General features: G+C 43.0%; 2 protein-coding genes across 4 annotated transcripts; one reads left to right on the plus strand and one right to left on the minus strand.

Moving 5' to 3' along the window:
- Positions 1 to 250: 250 nt before the first annotated feature.
- LOC100564736 (zinc finger and SCAN domain-containing protein 31) lies at positions 251 to 11,822 on the minus strand. Of its 3 annotated transcripts, XM_062983872.1 has the most exons (6): positions 11,617 to 11,822; positions 10,786 to 10,929; positions 8,598 to 8,729; positions 6,570 to 7,584; positions 4,897 to 4,993; positions 251 to 4,099 (listed from the first exon to the last, which is right to left on the minus strand). In XM_062983872.1, the coding sequence occupies exons 4-6, from the start codon at positions 7,260 to 7,262 to the stop codon at positions 3,114 to 3,116; spliced, it is 1,776 nt and encodes a 591-aa protein (XP_062839942.1). In that variant the 5' UTR covers positions 7,263 to 7,584; positions 8,598 to 8,729; positions 10,786 to 10,929; positions 11,617 to 11,822; the 3' UTR covers positions 251 to 3,113. The 3 variants fall into 3 exon arrangements, with proteins under 3 accessions (XP_062839942.1, XP_008114696.1, XP_008114697.1); XM_008116489.3 differs by lacking the exon at positions 10,786 to 10,929; XM_008116490.3 differs by lacking the exons at positions 8,598 to 8,729; positions 10,786 to 10,929.
- Positions 11,823 to 11,982: 160 nt separating this feature from the next.
- Positions 11,983 to 19,958, plus strand: LOC100564536 (zinc finger protein 436). Its single transcript, XM_008116494.3, has 4 exons — positions 11,983 to 12,277; positions 13,543 to 14,502; positions 16,803 to 16,929; positions 18,143 to 19,958. The coding sequence occupies exons 2-4, from the start codon at positions 13,711 to 13,713 to the stop codon at positions 19,183 to 19,185; spliced, it is 1,962 nt and encodes a 653-aa protein (XP_008114701.1). The 5' UTR covers positions 11,983 to 12,277; positions 13,543 to 13,710; the 3' UTR covers positions 19,186 to 19,958.
- The last annotated feature ends 3,601 nt before the right edge of the window (positions 19,959 to 23,559 follow it).

Here is a 23,559-nt window from a genome sequence, read left to right on the forward strand (position 1 = left end):
ATCTCAAGTGTCCATGTTCCACACATCTATAACTTTATTGTCCTCCAATTTTTCGAATGTCTTGGTACATGGCTATCCTTAATGAGGGATGCTGTGCCCAGTTACATTGTAATAAGTCTTCTGAACTCTGCAAGGATTACTTAGGAAACATCTTAGCTCAAGTATTTTATAGCCCCTTTGCATATTGTTTCACCTTGGCTTAGTTCAGTGAAAGTTCTGAAGCAGCAAACAAGAACTCCAACCACATAACTAGACACTAATGTATTTTTATTTTACAAAACAAGTAAAAAAAACTGCCAACATTTAATTTAAGTCAGAGGTTCAAATGGCATGTCCAAGATTTTAAAAGCGCGATGGCTCCAAATAATTCTTAATATAAAGCACAGGTAGTTGTTTGTTTCTGAAATACTGAGCAGCAATGATGGTATAACATATCCAACTCATACACAACACTCCATAATATTTGTACAGCATACATTATTGCAGTAGACATGTGCAGTTTTGGCAGAGGTACATGAGTGTTAGAGCAGTGCGTGCTGGGGGGAGATACACAAGGTCCTGGTTTGGTAGATTTTCTTCTAATATTCTAAGTCACTTTTCAAATACTTATTTTTTAAATTACAAATTCTACACAGGAGTCAGGACTGACAAACCAACTGTGGGAACATTCATATTAAAGTGCCTCTTGCTACCCATCCAAGAAACACTATGAGGGAAACTCATGAAACCGGTGTACATGGTAGAACATCTAAACTGAATATCCTTCTGATACCCACAGCTTTCTGGAAAGGACAGTGTTGATCAGTATTATGGCCTACCTCTATCCCATAGTTACAATTGACTATCCACTTACCTTGGGGCAAGCCCCTCAGAATTCAACATAATTTATTATTGAGCGGTATGTAGGCTTATCTTTCAACATTTCACAGCTGAAAATTGGCCCAAATGTCACCAAGCAACAACTTCAACTAGTCTGTTCTTGAGTTTTACCAATCCAATAACTCCTATAGATGTATACTACACACCTATGGAATCGGGTATTTTGGAAAGCAGTGAACTCTTTTTTTTACTGCAGGTTTCTAAAACAGAGATTGGATGGCCACCTTGTCAGGTATCTGAGGTTTTTTATATTGTAGGAGTCAACGAAATGGTCCTTTTACAGACCTTCCAATCCATGCTGGAAATGTTTAGGGCTGCTCGAGTGAAAACCATAGAGAACTCTGTCCGAACTGTTAATAGTAGTGCAGAAGAGGACATTTCAGCAGGTGTTGCTTTTTTACTGTATCAATATCTGCTGAAATTCCCTCTTCTGCACAGCCATTCAGATCCACAAACTGTTCCCAGGTTTCACTCTGGCAACTCTAGAAGGTTGAAAAGATATCACCTGCTGTTACACAGATATGACTAGTAGCTTTTGTGGTTCCATTGAATGCCCTCTGTTTTGAATCTTCTCTTCCTCCATGAAAAATGAACATGTTAGGGATCAGATTGGTAATAAAAGAAAGTATCAGAAAGAGAAAAATATCATATCATGGAAAAAGAAAAGAAAGAAGGACAACTGTGGTAACTGAAAGGTAGAAATGGTGTGAGGGTATTGCGGGGGACTGAGGAGAGTATGGTTTAGCTTGTCTCGCATAAGCATACACTCATCGTATTTTTCAGTTTAAGTATGTAGAAGCAAAACAATGGGGGAGGCCAAAGCAGTATTTTTGGTTCATAATTTGAAAAGAAAAGCTGAAATACCTCATCAGGTACATATACGGGCAATTCAAGAAGTCCAAGAACAATTGCATTCAGATCCCTCAACCTCTGAGGATGCCTGCCATAAATGTGGGTGAAACATCAGGAGAAAATGCTTCTGGAACATGGCCAACAGCCCAGAAAACTCACAACAATGCAGTGATTCCAGCCTACGACAACACAAATTGCATCTTTGCTGCATAAATTGGTTTTCAAGTGCAAACCAAAATGGACTTACCAAGGAGTACATTCCACCGAATTTATAGTGATATGTGTGTTGTTAACTCAATAACAAAAGTCAGTTGTGCTGGATATACTGACACTATGACAATTCCCAGGGGAAGTTTGCTTAGACTTGTCTTCCCCGAATCTAGAAATCATTCTTCATGACTTATACAGCACTTTCAATATACAAATTGCCATACAATCTTCATGTAGCCCATTCTGGTCAACAGTCCTTTGGAGTCAGCCCCAGCTACTCCCCTTTTACTGATTGGAGATGACAACTAAGTGGAAATCTGTTCCTAAAAATCCACTAGATTACACTGGCTCAGGAATTTACTATTGACAATACTCACTAGAGGCATCCCTACTGGTTTGGGCATTAACTTTCATCTTGGTAACCTAGAAGACAAATGTTAAAAGCTGCAATATAAATAACAGAAAAATGTGCAGACCCCTTCATGGCTTTGCAACCTTTCCATCCAAGCTCACTGACATTTGAAAATCAAACTTAGGTCCATACATTTTTCTACGTAATGGCCAACAACAGAGCCAAACAGATGCCCCAGGACATTCCCCAAATAAGACTTGATAGGAACAGCCATCTATTTTCTGTCTCCAAATCAGATGTTACGCTGCCCCTGGACATAAGACATTTTGTACCCTGGAAAGCTCCCTTGCAGACCAGCAATTGAGATCAAAGTGAGATGGCACATGATAGTACAAATCGACCCAAAGGGGTTCCATTTTCTGTGGAGTTATACATTCCAATATTGACCCAGCATGCCAATCAATCTGTTTGCCTAACCCACAGGGTAAGCAACTACCTGATCAAAGGAACTCTGCTGTCCTCTCAGGCTTTTCCAGTCTCTGCAGTTCGAAGAGATCTTTTCTGAACACTGCATGAGTAGCTGCCAAAGCAGCAAAGTTCCTGCGGGTAAGGAGGGAGTAATTATTCACAGCTTACATTACATCCTGAGCTAAATTATCCTGGAAAAAGGTTCTTGTGGCACACCAGTGTGGGAGAAGGAATAGGATATGTCAAGTGGACCAGATGAATCTACTTCACCTTCTCTAGAGAGATCTTTTCTTGGTTAGGGAGTGATCGGCCAGGAGCTGAGATGACAAAGTGAGTGTGGTTCCTCCAAGGTTCATGGAGCATCTTTCTGCTTGTCTTCTTTCTCTAGAATGTCTGCCTCAACTTCTGTTGTCTTCATGACCTTCAGTTTACAATTTGTTTTTAACTCTAATGACGCTCCAGGATTGCTTTTTTCAGCTACCTTCTCCTTTGTGTGGATTCTCTGGTGTGTCACCAAAGCACTCTTCTGCCTGAACCTTCTGCCACAATCAAGACACCGATATGGCCGCTCTCCAGTGTGGATTCTCCGATGTATGAGAAGATCTGAGAACCTTGTGAATCTCCTCTCACATTCATCACAGGGAAAAGGCTTCTCCCCAGTGTGGATTTTCTGGTGCCTAGTGAGGTCTGAAGGGTAGCTGAACCTTCTGCCGCACACCCCACAGCAAAAGGGCTTCTCTCCAGAGTGTGTCCGCTGGTGTGAGATCAGATTAGAGCGTTGAATGAAACGCTTCCCACACTCAGCGCAGGAAAACGGCTTCTCTCCCGTATGGATCCGCTTGTGTATTTTAAGGGTGGAGGAGGAAACAAACCTTTTCCCACATTCCAAGCAGATGTAGGGCTTCTGACCTGTGTGGATGCGTTCATGCACTCTCAGTGCCGACTGGTGGCTGAAACACTGCTGGCAATGAGAACAGCGGTAGGGTTGCTCTCCCGAGTGGACCCTCTGGTGACTAACCAGTGAAGCCCGCTGGGCAAATGATGCCCCACACTCAGTGCATGTGTGTGGTTTTTCCCCTGTGTGAATCCTCTGGTGTCTGGTTAAGTGGGACAACTGACTGAATCGGGTTCCGCACTCCATGCATCGAAAGGGCTTAGCCCCCGTGTGGATGTTTTCATGTTTAGCCAAGTCAGAGGGCCGCGCAAAGCATTTCCCACAGTCAATACAGATATGGGATTTCTCTTTTCTCAGAGCCACACCAGGATTAATGCGTACCCTTTCTTCCCTGGCTCCTGGATGCTGCAGTGGCCGGCTGGCTCGGCTTGTGACCTTGGCACCTGTTCAATGGGAGAGAAGAAATAATATGAAAAAACAATGTGTCACCAGCGTTAATAGCCATATTCATTCTGTTTATGGAGAGGTGGGTAAACAACAACAACAACAACAACAACAACACAGGCTGTTCTAGCAAGAGAATCAGCAACGAGAAGAAATTTAATCAGAAAAGCAAATTTCAGATATTGTGTTACCCTTTAAAAGGCCTCAGAAGATTCAATTCCTTTTGGTTAGGATAAAACCAATGTTTTACGAAGTTCTTATTTTATTTTAGTGGTGTTTTTGTTTTAAGGGATTGTTTGCTTTTATAAAGACTTTCTGTTCCTTATGTAAGCCGCCCCAAGTCTCTTCGGGGAGATGGTGGCGGGGTATAAGACTAAAGCTATTATTACTATAACTATTACTATTACTACTACTACTACTACTACTACTTTTAAACTTAATTTTTTAATTAAAATATTTATCCCACACAGTATATCACAGATCTCAGGGCGGCTTACAGTAAGCATGAAGACAGGTTCCACAATTTCAAGTTGTAAATTAATTGAATAAACTAAAACTATATTAAACTTCATGAATAAGTTAAAGAATATATTTAAAAAGTTTCTAACACTATGGACACTATACTTGGGATGAGCTAACAAGACCCCAATTTAGCATTTTTATATTTCTTCCTTGTCTCATGTGGAACTCATCCATTTCTCTTCCTAAACACTAGTGACTAGACTTGAGCATAACCAGTTTCCATCTTTTCTGAGCAGAGAAGGACTATAAGCACCAGTCAGTAAAAAAGCCTTACCTGTCAAGATGGCCTTCCCATTATCCTGCTGCTTCTGTCTGGCATCTTTCTGACTTTCAGAGAGATTTATGGTCATTTCCTGGTGTGAATCAGAACCCTGAAATGATATTAGAAACCAGCAATGACACTCTTCACTTCCTCCCACCCATTCAATCTTTTTTTTTTAAAGAAACCATGGTATTCCACTGGTTGAAGAACAGGATAAAAGGCATGAACTAGAATATCCACTGGTATCCAGAATACTTTAAGCCTCTTTAGTAAAGATACGGCAGAAGAATGGAACAAGATTGCTTGGTTTCAGTGTCCATGTAACCTGGAAGTCACCTTACCCTGCCTTTGATGCCTGCGTTTTGGACTAAATGCATAAAAGTGGTCCTGCATGCACAGACTACATGTGGATCTCAGTTCCCAGATAGTCTCAGTATGCATTTCAAGGGCAGGTATGAGTCAATACATATTCGGGAAATGGTGGTAGCACCTAAATATCAAAGATGGACAGTGATTCTAGACCCCTGGCATATCGCTTTAATATATGCCATGTATATGGTTTTATTCTCCTGGAACATTTCAAGGATGCAGAACTTTGGGAGGTCTGATGTAACTTTTATAATAACTCAGAAGATAAAATAAAGAATACATGGCTGTCTCCTAAGGAATTGTGGGATTTGCAGTTTAGGTAGGGGCCTTTAAAATTCTGTCGGAAATCACTATATATATATCTCGCTAGCTTTGAATAGCATAGGGAAGGGTAACACCCCCCCCCCCCCCCGTGGTGTTTGTTTTGCTGTCTGTGTCTTGTTTAGAAGATTACACCTCATTTTCTGTCCCTATGATCATTGGATTTTGAAAGATCTGGCTTCTTGTTGAAGCAAGGTTTGGTGAGAAAGCTTCAGCTGAAACACCTTTTCCTCATAACTCTTTCAAGAGCGAATTTCCCTTCCTGGGGATAGATTTCTTCCTGTTCCTGTTGTCTTACTCCTGTTCTTAACTATGAGTTGTTTGTAAGTTGGACATTTGTAACTCGGGGACTGCCTATACACCTTAAGTCTGTTCAGTTATCCCCATGCGTCCAGTGTCTGATCTTGGGACAGAAGTTTTACATAACTCAGGGCACATCCAGATAGCCCTTTAAAAGCAGGGGCTCCCGCATTTTAAAGTAGGGTGTCCAGATGATGTCCCACTGAAAAGAGATCGCATTCGCCACAAAGCAGGAAAACTCTGCTTTGTGGTGGGATTATTTGTTAGTAGGTTTCTTCCAGGAGAGGCCTAGCAGAAGGGAAATGTCACCCCATACGTAATTTTCTTTTTTAAGCTTTTCAAAGGGGTTTGGGGAGGGAGTGGGGGTTATCTCCCTGGAGGCAGGTACCCGGAGAACATGTAGACAACACCCATGAGAAACACGGGCTTCTTTGGCAGTGTGCGGACTACAGTCTGCCCCAACCTGGATTTTTAAAACCTGGGTCAAAGCGGACTTTACCACTGTCTGGAACAGCCCTCAGTTTTTCCCAGAGAACATGAAAGGTAACTTAAAATTATGTAACAGAAACAAAAGAGCCAACTTGTACAGCTCATGAATTTCAGCCATTTCACTAAGAAGCATTTGAATTTGGGCTGTATTTAATCAGCTCATGTTTTGCAAACAAAGTTGTCTTGTTTGTCACCAATACTCTCACCTGTGGTCCACTCTGCAGGTTCTCTTGCTGCCTCAGAAGGAATCCCTCTGCCAAGGCTACCGCCTGGGCACAGGTCTCAGGGCCACGTTCTCGGACTCTGTTTTGGATTTCCTCGGGCAAAACTGTCAAAAACTGCTCCAATATCAGCAGCTCCAGAATCTGCTCTTTAGTCCGATTCTCTGGCTCCAACCAGCGATGGCAGAGCTCACGCAACCAGCTGCACACTTCACGGGGCCCTTCGGCTTCCTGGTAACGGAACTGGCGGAAGCGCTGGCGCTGTGTCTCAGCACCGTTTGCATGGCCTCGGAGGGCAGCGACTTTGGCTTTCCTGTATTCCCCTTTGTCCCTGGCGTTTAAGTTACTTAAGGCCTGCTGGGCTTCCACACTGAGAGTAGTCATCAGGCGGCCCATCCCTTCTCTCGACCACTGGCAGGCACCAACCATACGGTCAAATGCGGCTAGATCGTCCCATGAAGTCATGTCTGCTAGCTGGGAAGAGCTCCATCCTGAGATAGGATATTGGACTGTTTTCATGTATTCTTGCCACTGGGCCTCCAAGTGGTGGGGTATCCCTTCTTGTCGGAGTGTTGCCCATTGAGACAGATTCTGAACGGTGCCATCCTGGACTGAGAAACCATCTCTCCGTGATTCCTCAGATCCTGACTCTGATGCTGTTTGAACTTGTCCTGCCATTTCCACAAGATGTTACACTTTCCACACGTTGTTACACTCCACACTCATGAGAAAACTACGTTTGCCTTCTTGTCTTCTTTAGGGTGGTTCTGTCCCAATCAAAATATTCGCCTTTACTCTCTAAAAATCCATGATTTTGCACCCTAAAATAGGTTAAAAGAATCTAATTTTGGCCTTGAGGCACACGTCACACATCTTCACAGTCCTCACTCTGTAGACGGAATAAAAAGGACGTCTCAGTAGCCCACAAGTTCCAGTTTATTAGGGCAAAGCACTTGAATATGGAGCTGATACAGTTCCAATCCATGGATTTTTTTTTGTTCTTGAGAGAAAACAGAGGGGAAAAGGAAATTAATTTATGCCCAAGCAAGAACTCAACAATGAAATAACAGCCATTTCTAAGCAACTGAATGCTAAGTAGAAAAGTCTTTGGCCCCACAACAACTACATTAAGCATCATCATAAAAAATGACTTAGCATGATACTTTTAACATCCCACTTGGCTCTCTTCTCCTTTAGATGATTGTAAGGAGGTCAGAAGCTTTTGCGAAATGTTTACCAGTGTTCAAATCAACTCTAAAATATGTTTAATCTTAAGTAAGCTTTGTTGAAGCAAAACAGCTCCATAAACTATTATTTGAAGGTAAACTGTTTCAAACAAAACACAGTTAACAACCACAACCTGGTTAATACAACAAGCTACAATTCTGAATTCTTCTCCGTGATCACATCTGAGGAACAGGAAGAAACATGTAAGGGAAAGGCTTGACATATTCCAGTGGGTAAGCTGCATTTTAAGGAACCCCATTAACCATAACTCTTCTTAGGAAATAACCTGCAATATGCCTCCAGAAATGCCCAAGGGTTTTCAGAATCTCAGAAAGCAGCCATGCACCCAATGTAGGAAGCAGAAGACAACTGCAATTTAATAGAGTTATAGCTGCAAATGTGAGATGCAAGACTTCCAGCCAGGAGGAAAATACTGCATTGTGGTACAATGGAGTGATGGCCAATTGAAAACAGAATGTGGGAACAATTGGAGAGACCAGGGACATCTTCCACGAACCCTTTATTTGAAACCATAGCTTCCAAACATTGCTGGGAGGCGGGGGAGAGAACCTCTTCAGAAAGAAAACAGAGCTGCTGTTGTGCAGAGTCCAGAGAGGGATAAGCCAAGCCTTTAATCGGCTCAGGACTTAAACACATTCTGCAGAGAATCAGCATTGGCTGTGCCCGATGGCCCTCCTTCCTCAGGCCTCAGGGGTCTCTTAATCCCCATCACACCCCCTAAACCCTCAGATACAAACAGAATGGGAAGCCAAATAGCAGTCCTACCCAAGTGGCATTTTTAGTGGTGTTTCAAACTAGATGTTGCTTCCTCACATCTCTTTCTCAATCCCACACCATTTGGCAAAGAGGTACAAAGGAGGTTGCACCCAAGGGCCAAAAGCACAGTGGAATGAAAATCTGGCAAAGAAACATAAAAAAGAAAAAGACAAATTGAGAACTCTGTAGCATTATCCTCCTTACTTATGTTACTTGTACAAAATCCGTACTGATTAAAATCCATGGCACTGCCTGAGCCCATAGTCACAAGCGTGAGCGGGATTAAGATCTTCCTTCACCCAGAAACCTAGACTAGAAGGATGGCAACACTCCAGCCCTTTTCATCCCTTTTTAATCACCCGTCCTTGTAATAGCCAGCCAAGCCATGTTCTTCTTGCAAGGAACCCAGGAGTCCTGGCTCCAAGCCGCCCATAATCCACCTCCCAATCCACCATCTGTTACCACAGTAGAAGATAATCCCAGTCTTTTGCCACAACACCACCAACCTGGCTTCCTAATAAACATTAAGAAGTAAGAAAACACAGGTTGGATTTACACTGCCTGTGTTTGAACTGCATCATATGGTCAGTGTAGATCCATATAATGCAGTTGAAACTACATTATATGAGTCTACATTGACCATATAATGCAGTTCAAACAGCATTATTTGGCAGTGTAGATCCAGCCACAGAGAACATCTTTATTCATACCCTTGTAAACAAATTCTATTTGTCTATTCTAAGAGCATCTCTGATGACTCAACACAATTTCCCAAATTAGAACTTCACTTAATATTTTGCAACTGCAAGTATAAGAAAGAGAAACACAGACAGAAGAAAGGGGGGAAGAAAGGTAGGTGATAATGTGACTTCTAGGATTGAAAACAGCCTTCAAATTCAGGTGCTCAATTCAATATATCACTTCTGATCAAAGTACCAGACTCTGGACAGTGCTGCGCCCCAGACAACCGATTTCTAGGAAAGAAACCAATGGTCTCAAACTTAATGCTTGCTTCCCAAACCCTGGAAAATAGTAATTGCCAGCCCTCATATTAGCTATCCAAAGAAACACGACAATAGATCACGTTTAACTTGAGAAATTGGAAGTACCATTTTATGCAGCTGAATGGGGAAAATATTCAACATAAAGGAGCATCATGTTAGATTAGGAAAACCCGAGGCTCCACCTTTCTATTTAGCTATCATGTTCATAGACTGGTGGCTATTTCTCTTCAGTCTGTCTGAAGAGGTGGGCTGTCATCCATGAAAGCTTTGTTTATTTATTATTTATTTACAATATTTATTATTTATTTACAGTCCAAAGGGTACTCAGGGCGGATCACAGAACATATATATGGCAAACATTCAATGCTGTTATACACAGACAGGACAGACAAGAGTACAGATAGAGATATATAGGCATCTCCCATCTTCGGCATCATGGAGGTAGTGCTTGATTCTGGCTCGGGGGGGGGGAGGGGTACTGTTGCTCCATCCCCCATGTCGGAGAGCCCTGTTCACAGACTTCCTTCTTTTTTGATCAACAACATTTTTCTGCTATTTCCTTATTGTGCCATTAAAATATCTCCCCACTTAAGTGGTACCCATTTTATCTACTCACTGCTGTTTTCGATCTGCTAGGTGGGCAGGCCTGGGCTTCAAACTGCCAACCCTTCGATTGGCAAGATTTATTACAGCTAGTGGTTAACCTGCTGTACTAAGGCTGAATTCATTTTCAAGGTGATACAAGACTCCATCTTACCTTTGCAAAACAAATGATTTGAAAAATTGCTACCAGGCCAAAGTGGTGTAAGGATCAACAGGGTTCATAGAACTCTCAATGCTGCCCTGCATAAAGGTGGGCTATATAGTCATGAACCATGGCAAACTGCATTACAGAATATATGATGTGCATCTTTTTTCTCTGATGAGCAGGATAATGGGTGTGTATGTACGTGTGTAAACATGCACACAATCTTCTCAGAGAAAAAAGTATGTACTATCCGATGGGTTTTATCTCTAATTAATCTACTCCCTTTAAATAATATTACAGAATTAGACTTCCGCTTTTAATTAGTATGCTACTAATTCATAAATGCCACAATGAACAAATGCCCCCATCCTTGTTACAGGAGCCACCAGTGGCACGATGGGTTAAACCCTTTTGCCAGCAGGACTGGCGAGCGGGGTGAGCTCACATCTGTCAGCTTCAGCTTCTCATGCAGGGACATGAGATAAGCCTCCCACAGGATGGTAAAATATCTGGGCATCCCCTGGTCAACATCCTTGCAGATGGCCAATCCACTCACACCAGAAGCGACTTGCAGTTTCTCAAGTTGCTCCTGACACGAAACAAAAAAAACAAAAACAAATCCTTGTTACAACATAGTAAAATCTTGATCTCTCTAATGAAATTCCAAGAGAAACTTTAAAGTGAGGTTTGCAACTCTACGCTTCGAGTTTCCTGCACTGGGATGACAATTTGAACAGCTTTCCTAGAAGGATCCTTTTGGAAGGAATTTGCAACTTAGATCAAACCATTATTATAACATTGCTATTTTAATACCAATGCATTGACTGAGCCTTCAAGTAACCCTTCCAGCTACCAGGAGCAGAGAAGGGTGCTTACATCTTTTTGGGACAGATAGATAGGAAAAATATTATAATACATTGCTTTGCCCATAAGCCCTCCACAGAGATTGTTGTAAGCAACCTACAACCTGGAGCAACCTCGCCTTTTGCCATCTACAGTGTCGAAGTAATGCAGCTAGACAGCACTTTGATTGCCATGGCTCAATTTTATAGCATCTTAGGAGCTGTTGTTCTGCAAGGTCTTGAGCTTTCTCTGCCAAGATTCCTGATGGCTCATCAAACAACCCTCAGGATCCCATAGCCTTGAGCCATAGTGGTTAAAGTGGGGTCAAACTGCATTCATTACCAGCATAGATAGACATTTCATCCACTACTTTTAAGCCCACCCGTCTGTCCCTTCCTCCAGATATGTTTCTCACATCTGGATCTTTACTCACCGACTCCGTATCTGCCGTGCTTCTGCTGCACAAAGCCCCGCAGCCTTGCAGAAGCAAATCCCTCCCTTATTAAAATTCAAATCCCAAGTTTTGATCCCGGGAAGAGGAGGAGCAGGAAGGTGTCCTTTGGCTAATTCATCCCCCATCTGGCCCAGCTTCCTGAGCCTCTCTAGGGCTGGCACTGCAGACACTCAACTTAACCCTTGAATCTTCCAGGCACTGGGGATGCATCATCTACACTGTGGAATTGATGCAGTTTGGCACCGCTTGAAGTGCCATGGCTCAATGCTGTGGAATCAGGAGAGTTGTAGCTTTGCCAGGACTCCAGCCTTCCCTGCCAAAGAGAGCTGGTGCCCCATCAAACCACAACTCCCAGGATCTCACTTAAGCTATGGCAATAAAAGTGGTGTCAAGCTGCATTCATTCTACACTGTACATTCCCCTTTTCAGTCTGGTCACTGCAGTAGGAATATGATGGGTTAAATGGGCCTGACTTTCTGGGTCCTAATGCCCACCATATTTGCAGAGACGGGGGAAAGGAATAAGGTAGGGAGCTTTCTCTCTTTTCGAGTCAGCAGTGGTTTTCCCCAAAAAATCCAGAAAGCAAAAGCAGCAGATCTGGAGCCAGCAGAAATCCCCAAGATTTGGCAAAGCAGCAAAGGTAAGTAGATACAAGGTTGCAGTTTAAGGGAGGTTTGGGAAGCCGGGAGGGTGTTGCATTGAATGAATATTCTTACATGAAGGTGGTCCATTGTGGTCTATGGGTTGATGCTTATCTGTAGGTAGGAAAGGGGGGGGGATCACTCATTCAGCACACATTCAGGACAAACTTAGCTGGTCTTACATCTGTAATACCAGTGTGAGTTAAAAATGCTGTAAAAAAAGTCCAAATTCTCTTGCACAATAACCCTATGACAGAGGCCAACCTTGCTCCCATTTTACAGATTGGGAACACTGGTGTTTGTGTTTATTCCTGCCTGTTTCTTATTGGGTGGCACTTCTGAAGACAGCACCGAATAAGGGAAACACTCTTTCTGGGACAGAATGCCAGATTTCTTTTCAAATGTAGACTCAATGCATTAATTCTACAACTTTAGATGCAGTCCTTGACTGACTCCCTTTTTGCCCTGTATAAACCTTTCCCTACATATTGGGCCAGAAGGCTGTTAGGAATTGTGGGAGTTGAAGTCCAAAACACCTGGAGGGCCAAAGTTTGCCCATGTCTGCTCTACCTTGTAGAATTAATGCAGTTTTACACCAATTTACCTGCCTTTCAATTGTATGGAATCCTGGGAGTTGTACTTTGGTGAGGCAGCAGTAGTCTTTGGCAGAGAAGCCATTGTAAAACTACAACTCCCAGGACTGCATAGCATTGAGCCACAGAAGCCAGAGTGGTGTCAAACTGCATTAATTCCATGGTACAGCTGCACCTTTGAAAGCTCTGTAAAAGCCAGGTCCTTACACTGGGCTAGAAAAAAGTGAAAGTTGGTGTAGATATTCCAATAAGGGTGTTGCGTCTTCCATATGTGTCGTCCACCAAACAAGAACTCTGCAAAGGCAGATGTTTGTAGAGTAGTGCTTATTTAGTTATCTGATGTGGAGTGTTGGCAGCCCCATCCCCTTAATATATTAGGGACTGCTACCATCTTTATATCTGTCACCTACAACGGTTTCATTCTTACAGATCTGTCCACAAATAAGCTATCATGGATTACAATTGGTTCATAGGCCATCATTTTTAGTAGCACTGGAGTAGTTAACATTGCAACAAATTTGAGGTCTAAATAGTTGAAAATATCTAGTAATCTGTCACTGATTTCATTCTGCAAATATGAAGGTATAGCCAGGATGCATTAGGATTCTAACTTCGTTTTTAGCTGTTACATAAACAATTTCTCTGTTCACCTTTCTCTCTTCCTTTTTAAGGACCAGACTAAACTATGTAAAAGTGACTTGCTCTGCTCTGTATTCTACCTTGGGCTTTTAACTGGAATGCCTTACCTGCAGCAAGCACTGTTCATGATAAGGTTTTGGACTGTACTGCTCATTCTGGTGTGGGAGATATAGACCTCTGCTTAGGCCAACTGCAAGGAGATGAAATGGTTGCAATTCAAGAAAAGCGTTAATGTTAGCTCTTCGTCGTCTGCCTTTGTTAGCACTCTGGAGAGAAGGATGGAGCAACCGAACCCACCTCGCCTTGAACTGGGGGAAGGGGCTGGAAAGTCGCCTCGGGTCCTTCAAGCTGGGGCGGTCAATGAGTTTTTGAGGTGGGTCACTCCTCACCAAAGTAGGATCGAGAGACAGGAGGGCATACCGGCACATGGAGAAGCCCAGTGGCAAGAAATCCTAAGGACGGTACAGACCTCTCACTCAGGATGGGCAAGTTCGCACCTGCCAGAGTTGCCTCCGTGGGATGACTTATCCACGTTTGAGCGAGTGGCTGATGCCTACCAGTGGCCCCGAGGTGAAACCATTGCCAAACGTGTGCCAACTCTAGTTGGCAGCAAAGCACAGCAGAGCTTTAACGCTCCAGAAACCAGAGACACGGGAGACTTTGGGAAGGTGAAAGCTACCATTGTACAGGGGAATGTTGCAAACATAGAGGTGCAGCGCCAACACTTCCGCCAGTTCCGCTACCCAAATGCCATTGGACCCCGGGAGGTTTGCAGCCGGTTGCGTGAACTCTGCCACTATTGGTTGGAGCCAGAGAACCGCAGCAAGGAGCAGATCTTGGAGCTGCTAGTTCTGGAACAATTCTTGGTGATTCTGCCAAGGGAAATCCAAAGCCAAGTGCAGGCACGTGGGCCAGAGACCTGTGCCCAGGCTGTGGCCCTAGCAGAGGACTTCTTGCTTAGGCAGCCAGAACAAGGAGAAAGGGAACAACAGGTAAGCTCAATTATTTCCAGCCATTTATTTGGGGTCACCTACACAAGCAGAACTAGAGTTTAGAATGATAGAATCATAGAGATCACAAGCGCCATCCTGTCCAACTGGAACACTCAATCTGCCCTGCTGGAACACTCAATCAAATCAGTGCACTCCTGACAGATGGCCATCCAGCCTCTGTTTATGACTTCCCTCAGTCTAGATACTAGAGTAAGGCCCGAATCCTACCCTTCTGGGTTTCAGAAGGGCCGTGAAAACATGGTTGTTTGCCCAAGCTTTTGATGAGTAAACGACAAAGTCGACATGGCCTCATTTAAGGATGAAGCATGAGGATCTTGGCTGGATGGAATTAATTATATTTATGTTTTTAAGGTTTTTATAATGTATTTTAACAATGTTATTAACGGATCTATATGTATTGTTTTGCTTTTATGATTGTATTCTTTGGGCATTACATTTTGCCAATTTTTGTAAGCTGCCCTGAGTCCCCTCGGGTGAGAAGGGTGAGGTATAAATGTTGTAAATAAATAAATCCTGTTTTATCTGTTTCTTTCGTAGTTTTGTACCGTTCTACCCATTTGGATTGCACGGAACGGCACAACACCATGGGAACAAAAGAAACAGTAAAATGAAAGGCAGAGAATGGTAGCCGTTTGGTCGGCTGATTTTAGATGCTTGGTTGTAGGCCCTAGCTTGCAGGGCCTGTAGCCAAGCTCCGGGTGTTCCTTATGGTCATAGGCCCTGGCTTGCAGGGCCTACAGCCAAGCGCCGGGCACTTGATGCTTTTAGGCCCTGCCTGCCGGGCCTACAAGCATCAATTGCTCACCTGTACACCCTGCAGGCAGGACCTACAAGCATTATGTGCTCAATGTCTCGTAGGCCTGGCTCACAGGACTTACAGTCGAGCGGTGAATGCTCAATGCTAGGTCTATGAGCCATAGAGAGCTCAATGGCTCTTAGGCTATGCCTGCTGGGCCTATGAGCGTCGAGTGCCCTGCAAGCCGGGCCTACAGCCGAGCACCGGTCCCTCTTGGCTGTAGGCCCTAACTAGCAGCCCCTGGTGCTTTGCCGGCCAAGGCCCGAAAAATCTTTGGGTTTTTTTTCCAGACATTGGATGGAAAAGCCCATTCATATAAGTGCCCATTTCCGTAAGCAGGGCACGGAAATGAAAACGGGCCATACGAATGGTACAAATAGAAATGGCAAGTGATTTCATACAAATACACAAGGCTACTAGATACTCCTATTGATTGTGCCTAGAATCACATTCGCTTTTTTAGCTGCCACATCACAGTTACTGCCCTACAAATCCTCAGGGCTACAGATGAGGAAATATTCTTGGATACTAACTTGTGCAAATACACACATCCATGCAATCTACAAATTGATTGGATGGTTTGAAATTAGCCTTGTTTGAGGGTGTCATGAGAAAAGAATACTAGACTGAACACAGAATGGCAGAACATAACATTTCTAGGAGCCTATGAAAAGTTTATTTTCCAGCAAGAAGAACCACTTCTTTGCAAGTACTCCCCCTCCTCAAGCTATACAAGGTTGACAGTATAGGACCTATGGGCTGTGTGTGACACACACACACACATACAGATACACAGAAGTCTTTTGGGTTGCTCCCATTGCTTTTACTTCCCACTGCAACAGTTAGCCTCACTGCCTGCACAACTATTGCCAGTATAGGTTCTGTCCCTGGAAATCATGGCCTCTGATGTTGATGGCTTGTCTCTACTCCAGAAAGGCAGGGCTGGCTGTGGTATTCAGTGATGACCAAAATGCACTCTGTGCATACTCCGAGACATCTATGTCTTTACATAGGGCTTGAACACCGAAACAAAACCAATGCCAGTTTTGATCCCAAAACGGTACTACTTAGAGAAAGGAATTCAGCAGTGCTACTTCTTTACTCTAGATAGTGCTACAGGACTATCCTGAAAGTGTAAAGAAACGTATACTCTGGTTGCTTAGCCATACTCTACATATCACTAAAGGAAAAGTATTTGCAATTTTCAAGACTTCAGAACTCATTTTCCTACTTCTGTTATGAGAGAACATCTATAGGCCCCTGCTGAAGATAGCTTGTGGACATTGATATGGGACATTAATGTAGTACCTCAATACCCATTCACCTGCTCCCAAATTGTTTTCAAAATGGATGATGGCTCTTTCAGAGTGTGTGAGAGGAGAAAAATAAATTTTGCCCTCATGGAAGACACCCAAATCGGAAAAGCTCTCTTGAACTTGATATTCTCTTCTCTTGTTGTATGTAACTTTTGCTGCCATTTCAGGTATCGGGAACAGTTCAAGGAAAGGGTGCAAACTGTTCTGAGATTCCACGGCCATCAGTCAATATCAAGCCAAGGCACACCTACAAGGAAGCCAAGCAGCAAGATAATGGGATTGGCAACTCATTAGGTAAGAAATCCCACACTGTCCTCTACTTTATAGACAGGGAACATGCAGTCCTCCAATTGCTGCACCTTCCACAATCCCTTTCAGGTGATAAGGGTTGATGGGAATTGTAAAACAATGGCTTCTGGAAGGCCATATTTTCCCTACATCTGTCCTTTTCTCCCCCCTTACCAATTTTTCAACAGTACTCTTGAGTGATTTCGTGCTTTCCTGCAAATATAGATATCTGATCTATAGTAGTTTAGGTTCTCATAGCATATCAGGATGGAGGTTGTGATTTTTTTTACTCTTATTCCACCATTTTCTTACCAGATGTAAAGCTCTGCCTAAATCACTTGCCACTTTGTGTGAAGACTTGCTCAAATCTAAATCTAACACCAAGAGTGAGGGATTGCCTTGAGCCCCACTTCTACCACCAAAGTAAGGATCTCCCCTACTCCCACTGCTGTGGCCACCACTGTGCAAACTTAGTAGATGACCTCAAAGTTACTAAGTAGAACATTATGTGACTTTTATTTCTATTAGGTACTGTATCATTTGCTGCTACATAGACACCATGCCTAAATTTAGTACTACCCCATATCCATGGATGTACGAAAGGTGAAACCGTGGATGATAGTGAACAACTTCTGGTAGAAGCATATCATAGAACTATGCCAGAAGACCTAGAAAATTTAGAGAGAGAGAGAGAATACTTCTCTAGGAATTTCTAGATCAGTGGTTCTCAACCTTTGGGTCCCCAGGTGTTTTGGCCTACAACTCCCCAAAATCCCAGCCAGTTTACCAGCTGTTAGGATTTCTGGGAGTTGAAGGCCAAAACATCTGGGGACCCACAGATAGAGAACCACTGCTCTAGATCCTCCAACATGGTTCTTTGGTCAACCTCTAGCCATTTACTTTAATATCCATTACCTTTCATGTGGATAATCGTTGAAATCATATCTTTCAGTTTCTTGTTCTCTATTCCATTCACATAATCAACTGGTTTTCTCCCAATTTGTAACCCATGTATCTTTCTTTTTCTGGCCATTATATGCAACTCTTCTTTCCCATATACAATCAAACATTGTATATAGTTTTGAGTTACATAAATCCTATTTTATGCCTCTTTCTAACGCCATGGTATTACTGCTTGTCCAGCTTTTAACAAGTTAATTTTTTTTCTCCTGGGTTCTTGCTCACAATCACATTTGGCTTTTTTAAAAACACTTAACAGGTGCCAAGTTTTTGGGAAGAGCTGGACAGTACTTCCAGTGTCCGGACTGTGGGAAAAGGTTTAGGGGAGAGGAGGAACTCCGAGCTCATGGTGGCATCCACAGGAAGGACAGACCGCACGCCTGCTCTCAGTGTGGGAAAAGATTTACTCGCCCCTCGGGCCTTGCCAAACACTTGAAAACTCATTCAGGAGAGAAACCCTATTGCTGCGGCCAGTGCCCCAAAAGCTTCATTCAGATGTCGCATCTCACTCGACATCAGAGGATACACACTGGGGAAAAACCCCATCCCTGTGCTGAATGTGGGAAACGTTTCAATTGCCCGTCTGATCTGGCCAAACACCAGCACATCCATACAGGTGAGAAACCTTTCCGCTGTGCCGAGTGCGGGGCGAGGTTTAACCAGTTCTCGCACCTCACGCGGCACCAGAGGATTCACACAGGGGAGAAGCCCCATGCCTGTGCTGAATGTGGGGAAACCTTTAGTCAGCGGGCACATCTTATCAGCCACCACAGAATCCATACCGGAGAGAGACCTTACCGCTGCACTTATTGCCAGAAGTCTTTCAGCCACCTCTCTGCTCTCACCGTGCACAAGAGAATCCATATGGGGCAGAGGCCTTATGGCTGCCCTGAATGCGGGAAAAGGTTCATTGCATCATCTGCTTTAACCAGGCATCAAAGGACCCACTCTGAAGAAAGACCCCATAACTGCGATGAGTGTGGACGGAGGTTCAACCAGCTCTCTCACCTTCACCGGCACCGAAGGACTCACTCAGGGGAGAGGCCCCACAATTGTGCAGTGTGTGGAAAGAGATTCAATCAGCTCTCCTCACTTACCAGGCACCAGAAAATCCACACTGGAGAGAAGCCTTATCCCTGTGACGAGTGTGAGAAAAGGTTCGTTCGAATGGCTGACCTTATCATCCATCAGAGAATCCAAACAGGAGAGAAGCCGTATCGCTGCACCCATTGTGGGAGGAGGTTCAGGCAGAGACAAACACTGGTCAAGCATCAGAGACTTCACCCAATAACAAACTCGTAATATAGGCACACACATATGCATGGATTAAACTTTCCTGCCATTTGCATTTGTATCCAGAAAAGAAATATTCACAGACTTTCAACATTTTAAAAAGAAGGGCAAGAGAAAGACATTTAATCCCAATATCCTTATTTCTCCTATCAGTTACCCCTTTGGTTCTACTAAGGGAATAGATGGTTCCACTAAATATTTTCAGAGTTTTTAAACAACGACAAAAAAGGTATTAAAGTGACATTGTGGGTTTTTGGGATCCAAAATAGTCACACTCATGCTCATGGATGTGGACACACATTTCTCTTACCTATTCGTGTTTCTTGTTTTGGCAGGCCATAATGTTGGTGGTAGATGGATCAAGGAGTGGAAACTGCTAGGATGAATAACCTTTTCTCTAGTCTATACCAGACTCTGCTCCTCCAGGTGTTCTGGATTTCAGCTATCTCAATTCCTAACAGCTGGTAAAATGCCTGGGATTTCTGGGAGCTGAAGTCCTGGAGGAGCTGAAACCCTGCTCTATACCATTTTATTAATCTGAAGGTTCTGGGATCAATCAAGCATAAAAAGTAGAAACTTTAGTATTGGGAAAAGATTTATTTCTTTTTAAAGAACACGAAGAAGCACTGGCAAATAGAACGGGGGGCAGGGGGTGATGTGAAATCCAAACAATGCATGAGTTGAGGTAGGGGAAAGGACTGGCATATGTTAGGGGAACCGATATGGATCACTTGCTGCATTTTTATGCTAATGATTCATTAAAGTATAATTTGACTAATGGAGAGGATTTCTTGATACCTACTTTTTTTCATCTCAATTTATTTACATAAGCACAGCCAGAGAAACTAAGAAACAAATTCATCACCCAATTCTCTGTGAATGAAACATGTCAGATGTTTCTTATGTCTGCCTTCCTGTTTCATATTTGAAGCACTGACTCGCAAGAGCCAGGTAGGAAGGCTGAATTATTTGTATGCGAGCAGCTTCATCATCCATGCCATACTGAGGCCCCTTCCACACAGCTGAATAAAATCCCACATTATCTGCTTTGAACTGGAATATATGGCAGTGTGGACTCGATAACCCAATTCAAAGCAGATATTTTGTGGGGTTTTCTGCCTTGATATTCTGGGTTATATGGCTATGTGGAAGGGCCCTGAGTTTCTCAATGCTTGTGTTAAAGAGGGTACGATAACAACATTCAAGTTTTAAGCCACTAAGCTACCCTGTTTCCCCTAAAATAAGACATCCCCAAAAAATAAGACCTAGTAGAGGTTTTGCTGAATTGGTAAATATAAGGCCTCCCCCAAAAGTAAGACCTAGCAAAGGTTTTGTTTGGAAGCATGCCCATCAAACAGAACACCAGAGCATGCAGGATTGGTAAATGTACATACCAGTTGTACATGGAAATAATGGTAGTAACAAGAAATTCTTGATAGGATTCACAGTTTGTCTGATTATGTTGGTTTGTGATGACAACTACTGTATAGTATATAATGTTCAATTTTTTTTGTTTAACAATAAATGTGAATTCTTATTCGTGGAAAAATAAGACATCCCCTGAAAATAAGACCTAGCACATCTTTAGGAGCAAAAATTAATATAAGACACTGTCATATTTTCGGGGAAACACGGTATGTGTTAAGGTGGGTGATATTTCCCTCCTGGGACCATTGTTGTTGTGATGTCAAGTTGGCTTCAACTTATAGTGGGGAAGCAAGCATGGTGTGCTTTGAGTGTTGGACCATGACTCTGGAGATCAGGGTTCGAATTCTCACTCAGCAATAAAACCTACTGGGTTATCTTGGGCAAGTCACACTCTTTCAGCTTCAGAGGGAGGCAGTGGTAAGTGTCTTAGGAAGAAATCTTGCCAAGAAACTCTACAAAAACTTTATCATAGGTAGGAAACAACTGGAAGCATACAACAAACACAAACCCCTTCTACACTGCCATATAAAATCCAGATTATCTGCTTTGAACTTGGATTATATAATTATATTTATTTATACCCCCACTTTATCTCTCCCATTCAAAGCACTCCAAAGCAGATAATGTGGAAGGGCCCTCAGTGGGGCTTACTCCTGAGGCTGCACACATAGGACAGCTCCTACCTTGAGCAGTGCCTGCCGTTCTTTACATTGCCAGGTGGTGGTGCAACAGACCTGGCATATAGCAGCCTGCATGCACCATTATGTACTGTACTTTCCTTTGGTTTGTTTTTCCTTTCAGTCCATTTGCGGTTGCAGCAGCTGTGTAGTCTGCTTCTCAGAGGGCAGTTTGGTGTTGATGGATATACACAGATTTCCCTGTCGGCCAGTTTGCTTTCATTTCAGAGCCTTAAGACAGCGCAGTAAATTCAGGTTGTGACATAGATCACCATATGTTTGGGTGGAAAGCTATTCAGGAAAATTTCATTACCACCAACACAATTCCTACTACTGATTTATAGTACTACAAATACAGGATGTGAATGTTACAAAATGAAAGGCAAAAATGTAGTTCTGAATGCAAAACTACATTTTTCAGATTGCACTGTGTTATCAATTACTTGGTCATATTATGTCCATGCTTTTATTTTTAACATGGAATAGCACTAATACAGAGCTCCTGGTGGCACAGCAAGTTAAACTGCTGAGCTGCTGAAAATGGTGACCGAAAAGTTGGCGGTTCAGATCCGGGGAGCCAACCTAGCAGTTCAAAAACATGCAAATGTGAGTAGATCTGGTGGGAAAGTAATGGTGCTCCATGCAGTCTATGCTGGCCACATGATCTTGGAGGTGTCTACGGACAATGCATGCTCTTCGGCTTAGAAATGGAAATGAGCACCAACCCCTAGAGTGGGACACAACTCAATGTCAGGGGGAAACCTTTACCTTTACTTAGCACTAATACTTTATAGTGGATTTCCCTGAAAACGATTAAAGTGAAAAATATCCAAAACATAACACCATAAGGTATATATATATGTTTGTGGTTTGAGCCTAAACCCTGGAAACTCCCAAGAGAATAAACTCTTTTATCATATTTTGCTTTTCCATGGGTTTGGTTATAGAAATCCACTGGGTGACCTTGCCCAAGTCTCACTCGTTGAGTCTCAGAGGAAGGCAAAGGGAAATCCCCTCTGAACAAATCTTGCCAGGGTCAGCACAAGTTAGAAATGATTTGAAGGCATATAACAACTCCATTAATATACTAACTTCCTTCTAAAAAGCTCAAAGTATTATTAACCCCAATAGTGCAGGTGAGTGGTCTGAAGAGACAGTGGCTCACTTAAAGTTTTTGACTTGAGTACCATTAAATATTTTAATTCTCATGTTCTGAGAAAGCTAGTGCTAGAGCACATGAGAGAAGATGGCATCAGTTTCTGTGAAAATGTTAGCTGTTCTGGAATATGGTAATATGGCAACCAGGACACATTTGTGTGTGTGTGTGTGTGTTTTGAAGCTCATCCTCCCGTTCAAATTACCAGCTGGGTGATGATCCTATTATTCAACCAGGGCAACTATCAGCAGAAACTGCCCTTTGCCAAGGTAAACAGAACCCAAATCCGCAGCTGTTGCTTGGGGTTCATTTAGTGTAAATATGCCACACACCAAATGGAAGGATGCCAGCAGCACCGCCTGAAAGCCAGTTAACAATTGGCAACGAAAAGGGACAGAACTGTTGCCCTCTCTGGATAAAGGGATGGAGGCTTGTGACTGATCTGCAGCCATGACAACAGAACAATCCTGACTCAAAGAGGAGCCAACAGAGGTGTTTCCAGAGAGGTGGTTGCCATAGATGCAGGTCTCTTGAGATAAGGGATCTGGATCCTTCACAGGTCAATGATCACCTCCTGTGTGAGATCATGTAACCCAATTAAAGGGAATGAACAGATGAGGCAATATTCATTAGGACACTTCAAAGACAGCTGTAAATCTTCAGAATTAACAGGGCATGTTGGCTTCCACACAATTCACACCAGCAGGCAAAACTTAACTGGGATCATTAAAACAAGCAACACTCTCAGGAAAGTGGCCTAAGGCATTGTGTTCCTTTTGGTTGTGATGAAATAAGAAATTGCTTCTGGACTAGAAGGGTTGCCAGAGTGAAAACTGGAGGTGGTTGATGGTTGTGTAGGAGACACTTCAGCAAGTATTGCATGTTACCAGGTTACATGACAAGCAATACCTCTTGAAATTCACACCTCTACAATTACAGTAGGAAAGCTCTGTCTAATTTTCATTCTGATGGTAACCATAGTGGTCCCCATCACATGTTATAGGATAGACCTATGAGGGCTCCTTCACTTTGTATTCAGCAGAAGGAAATAGATAATAGGTGTGGAGAACTGATTACCATCCAACATTTTACAAATGAGAACTGGAATAGCTGTGGCCAAGC

The sequence above is a fragment of the Anolis carolinensis genome, chromosome 6 (genome assembly GCF_035594765.1).
Source record: "Anolis carolinensis isolate JA03-04 chromosome 6, rAnoCar3.1.pri, whole genome shotgun sequence".
NCBI classification, from domain to species: Eukaryota; Metazoa; Chordata; class Lepidosauria; order Squamata; family Dactyloidae; genus Anolis; species Anolis carolinensis.

What these genes read in the sequence shown, in the direction of transcription:
- LOC100564736 (XM_008116490.3), bottom strand. Translation starts at nt 7,262, where the DNA reads ATGGCAGGACAAGTTCAAACAGCATCAGAGTCAGGATCTGAGGAATCA. An exon ending in ACCTGCAGAGTGGACCACAG is followed by an intron (nt 4,994 to 6,569) that starts GTGAGAGTATTG and finishes ATATCATTTCAG; the next exon opens with GGTTCTGATTCACACCAGGA. An exon ending in TGGGAAGGCCATCTTGACAG is followed by an intron (nt 4,100 to 4,896) that starts GTAAGGCTTTTT and finishes CCCATTGAACAG; the next exon opens with GTGCCAAGGTCACAAGCCGA.
- LOC100564536 (XM_008116494.3), top strand. Translation starts at nt 13,711, where the DNA reads ATGAAATGGTTGCAATTCAAGAAAAGCGTTAATGTTAGCTCTTCGTCG. An exon ending in AAGGAGAAAGGGAACAACAG is followed by an intron (nt 14,503 to 16,802) that starts GTAAGCTCAATT and finishes CTGCCATTTCAG; the next exon opens with GTATCGGGAACAGTTCAAGG. An exon ending in TGGGATTGGCAACTCATTAG is followed by an intron (nt 16,930 to 18,142) that starts GTAAGAAATCCC and finishes AACACTTAACAG; the next exon opens with GTGCCAAGTTTTTGGGAAGA.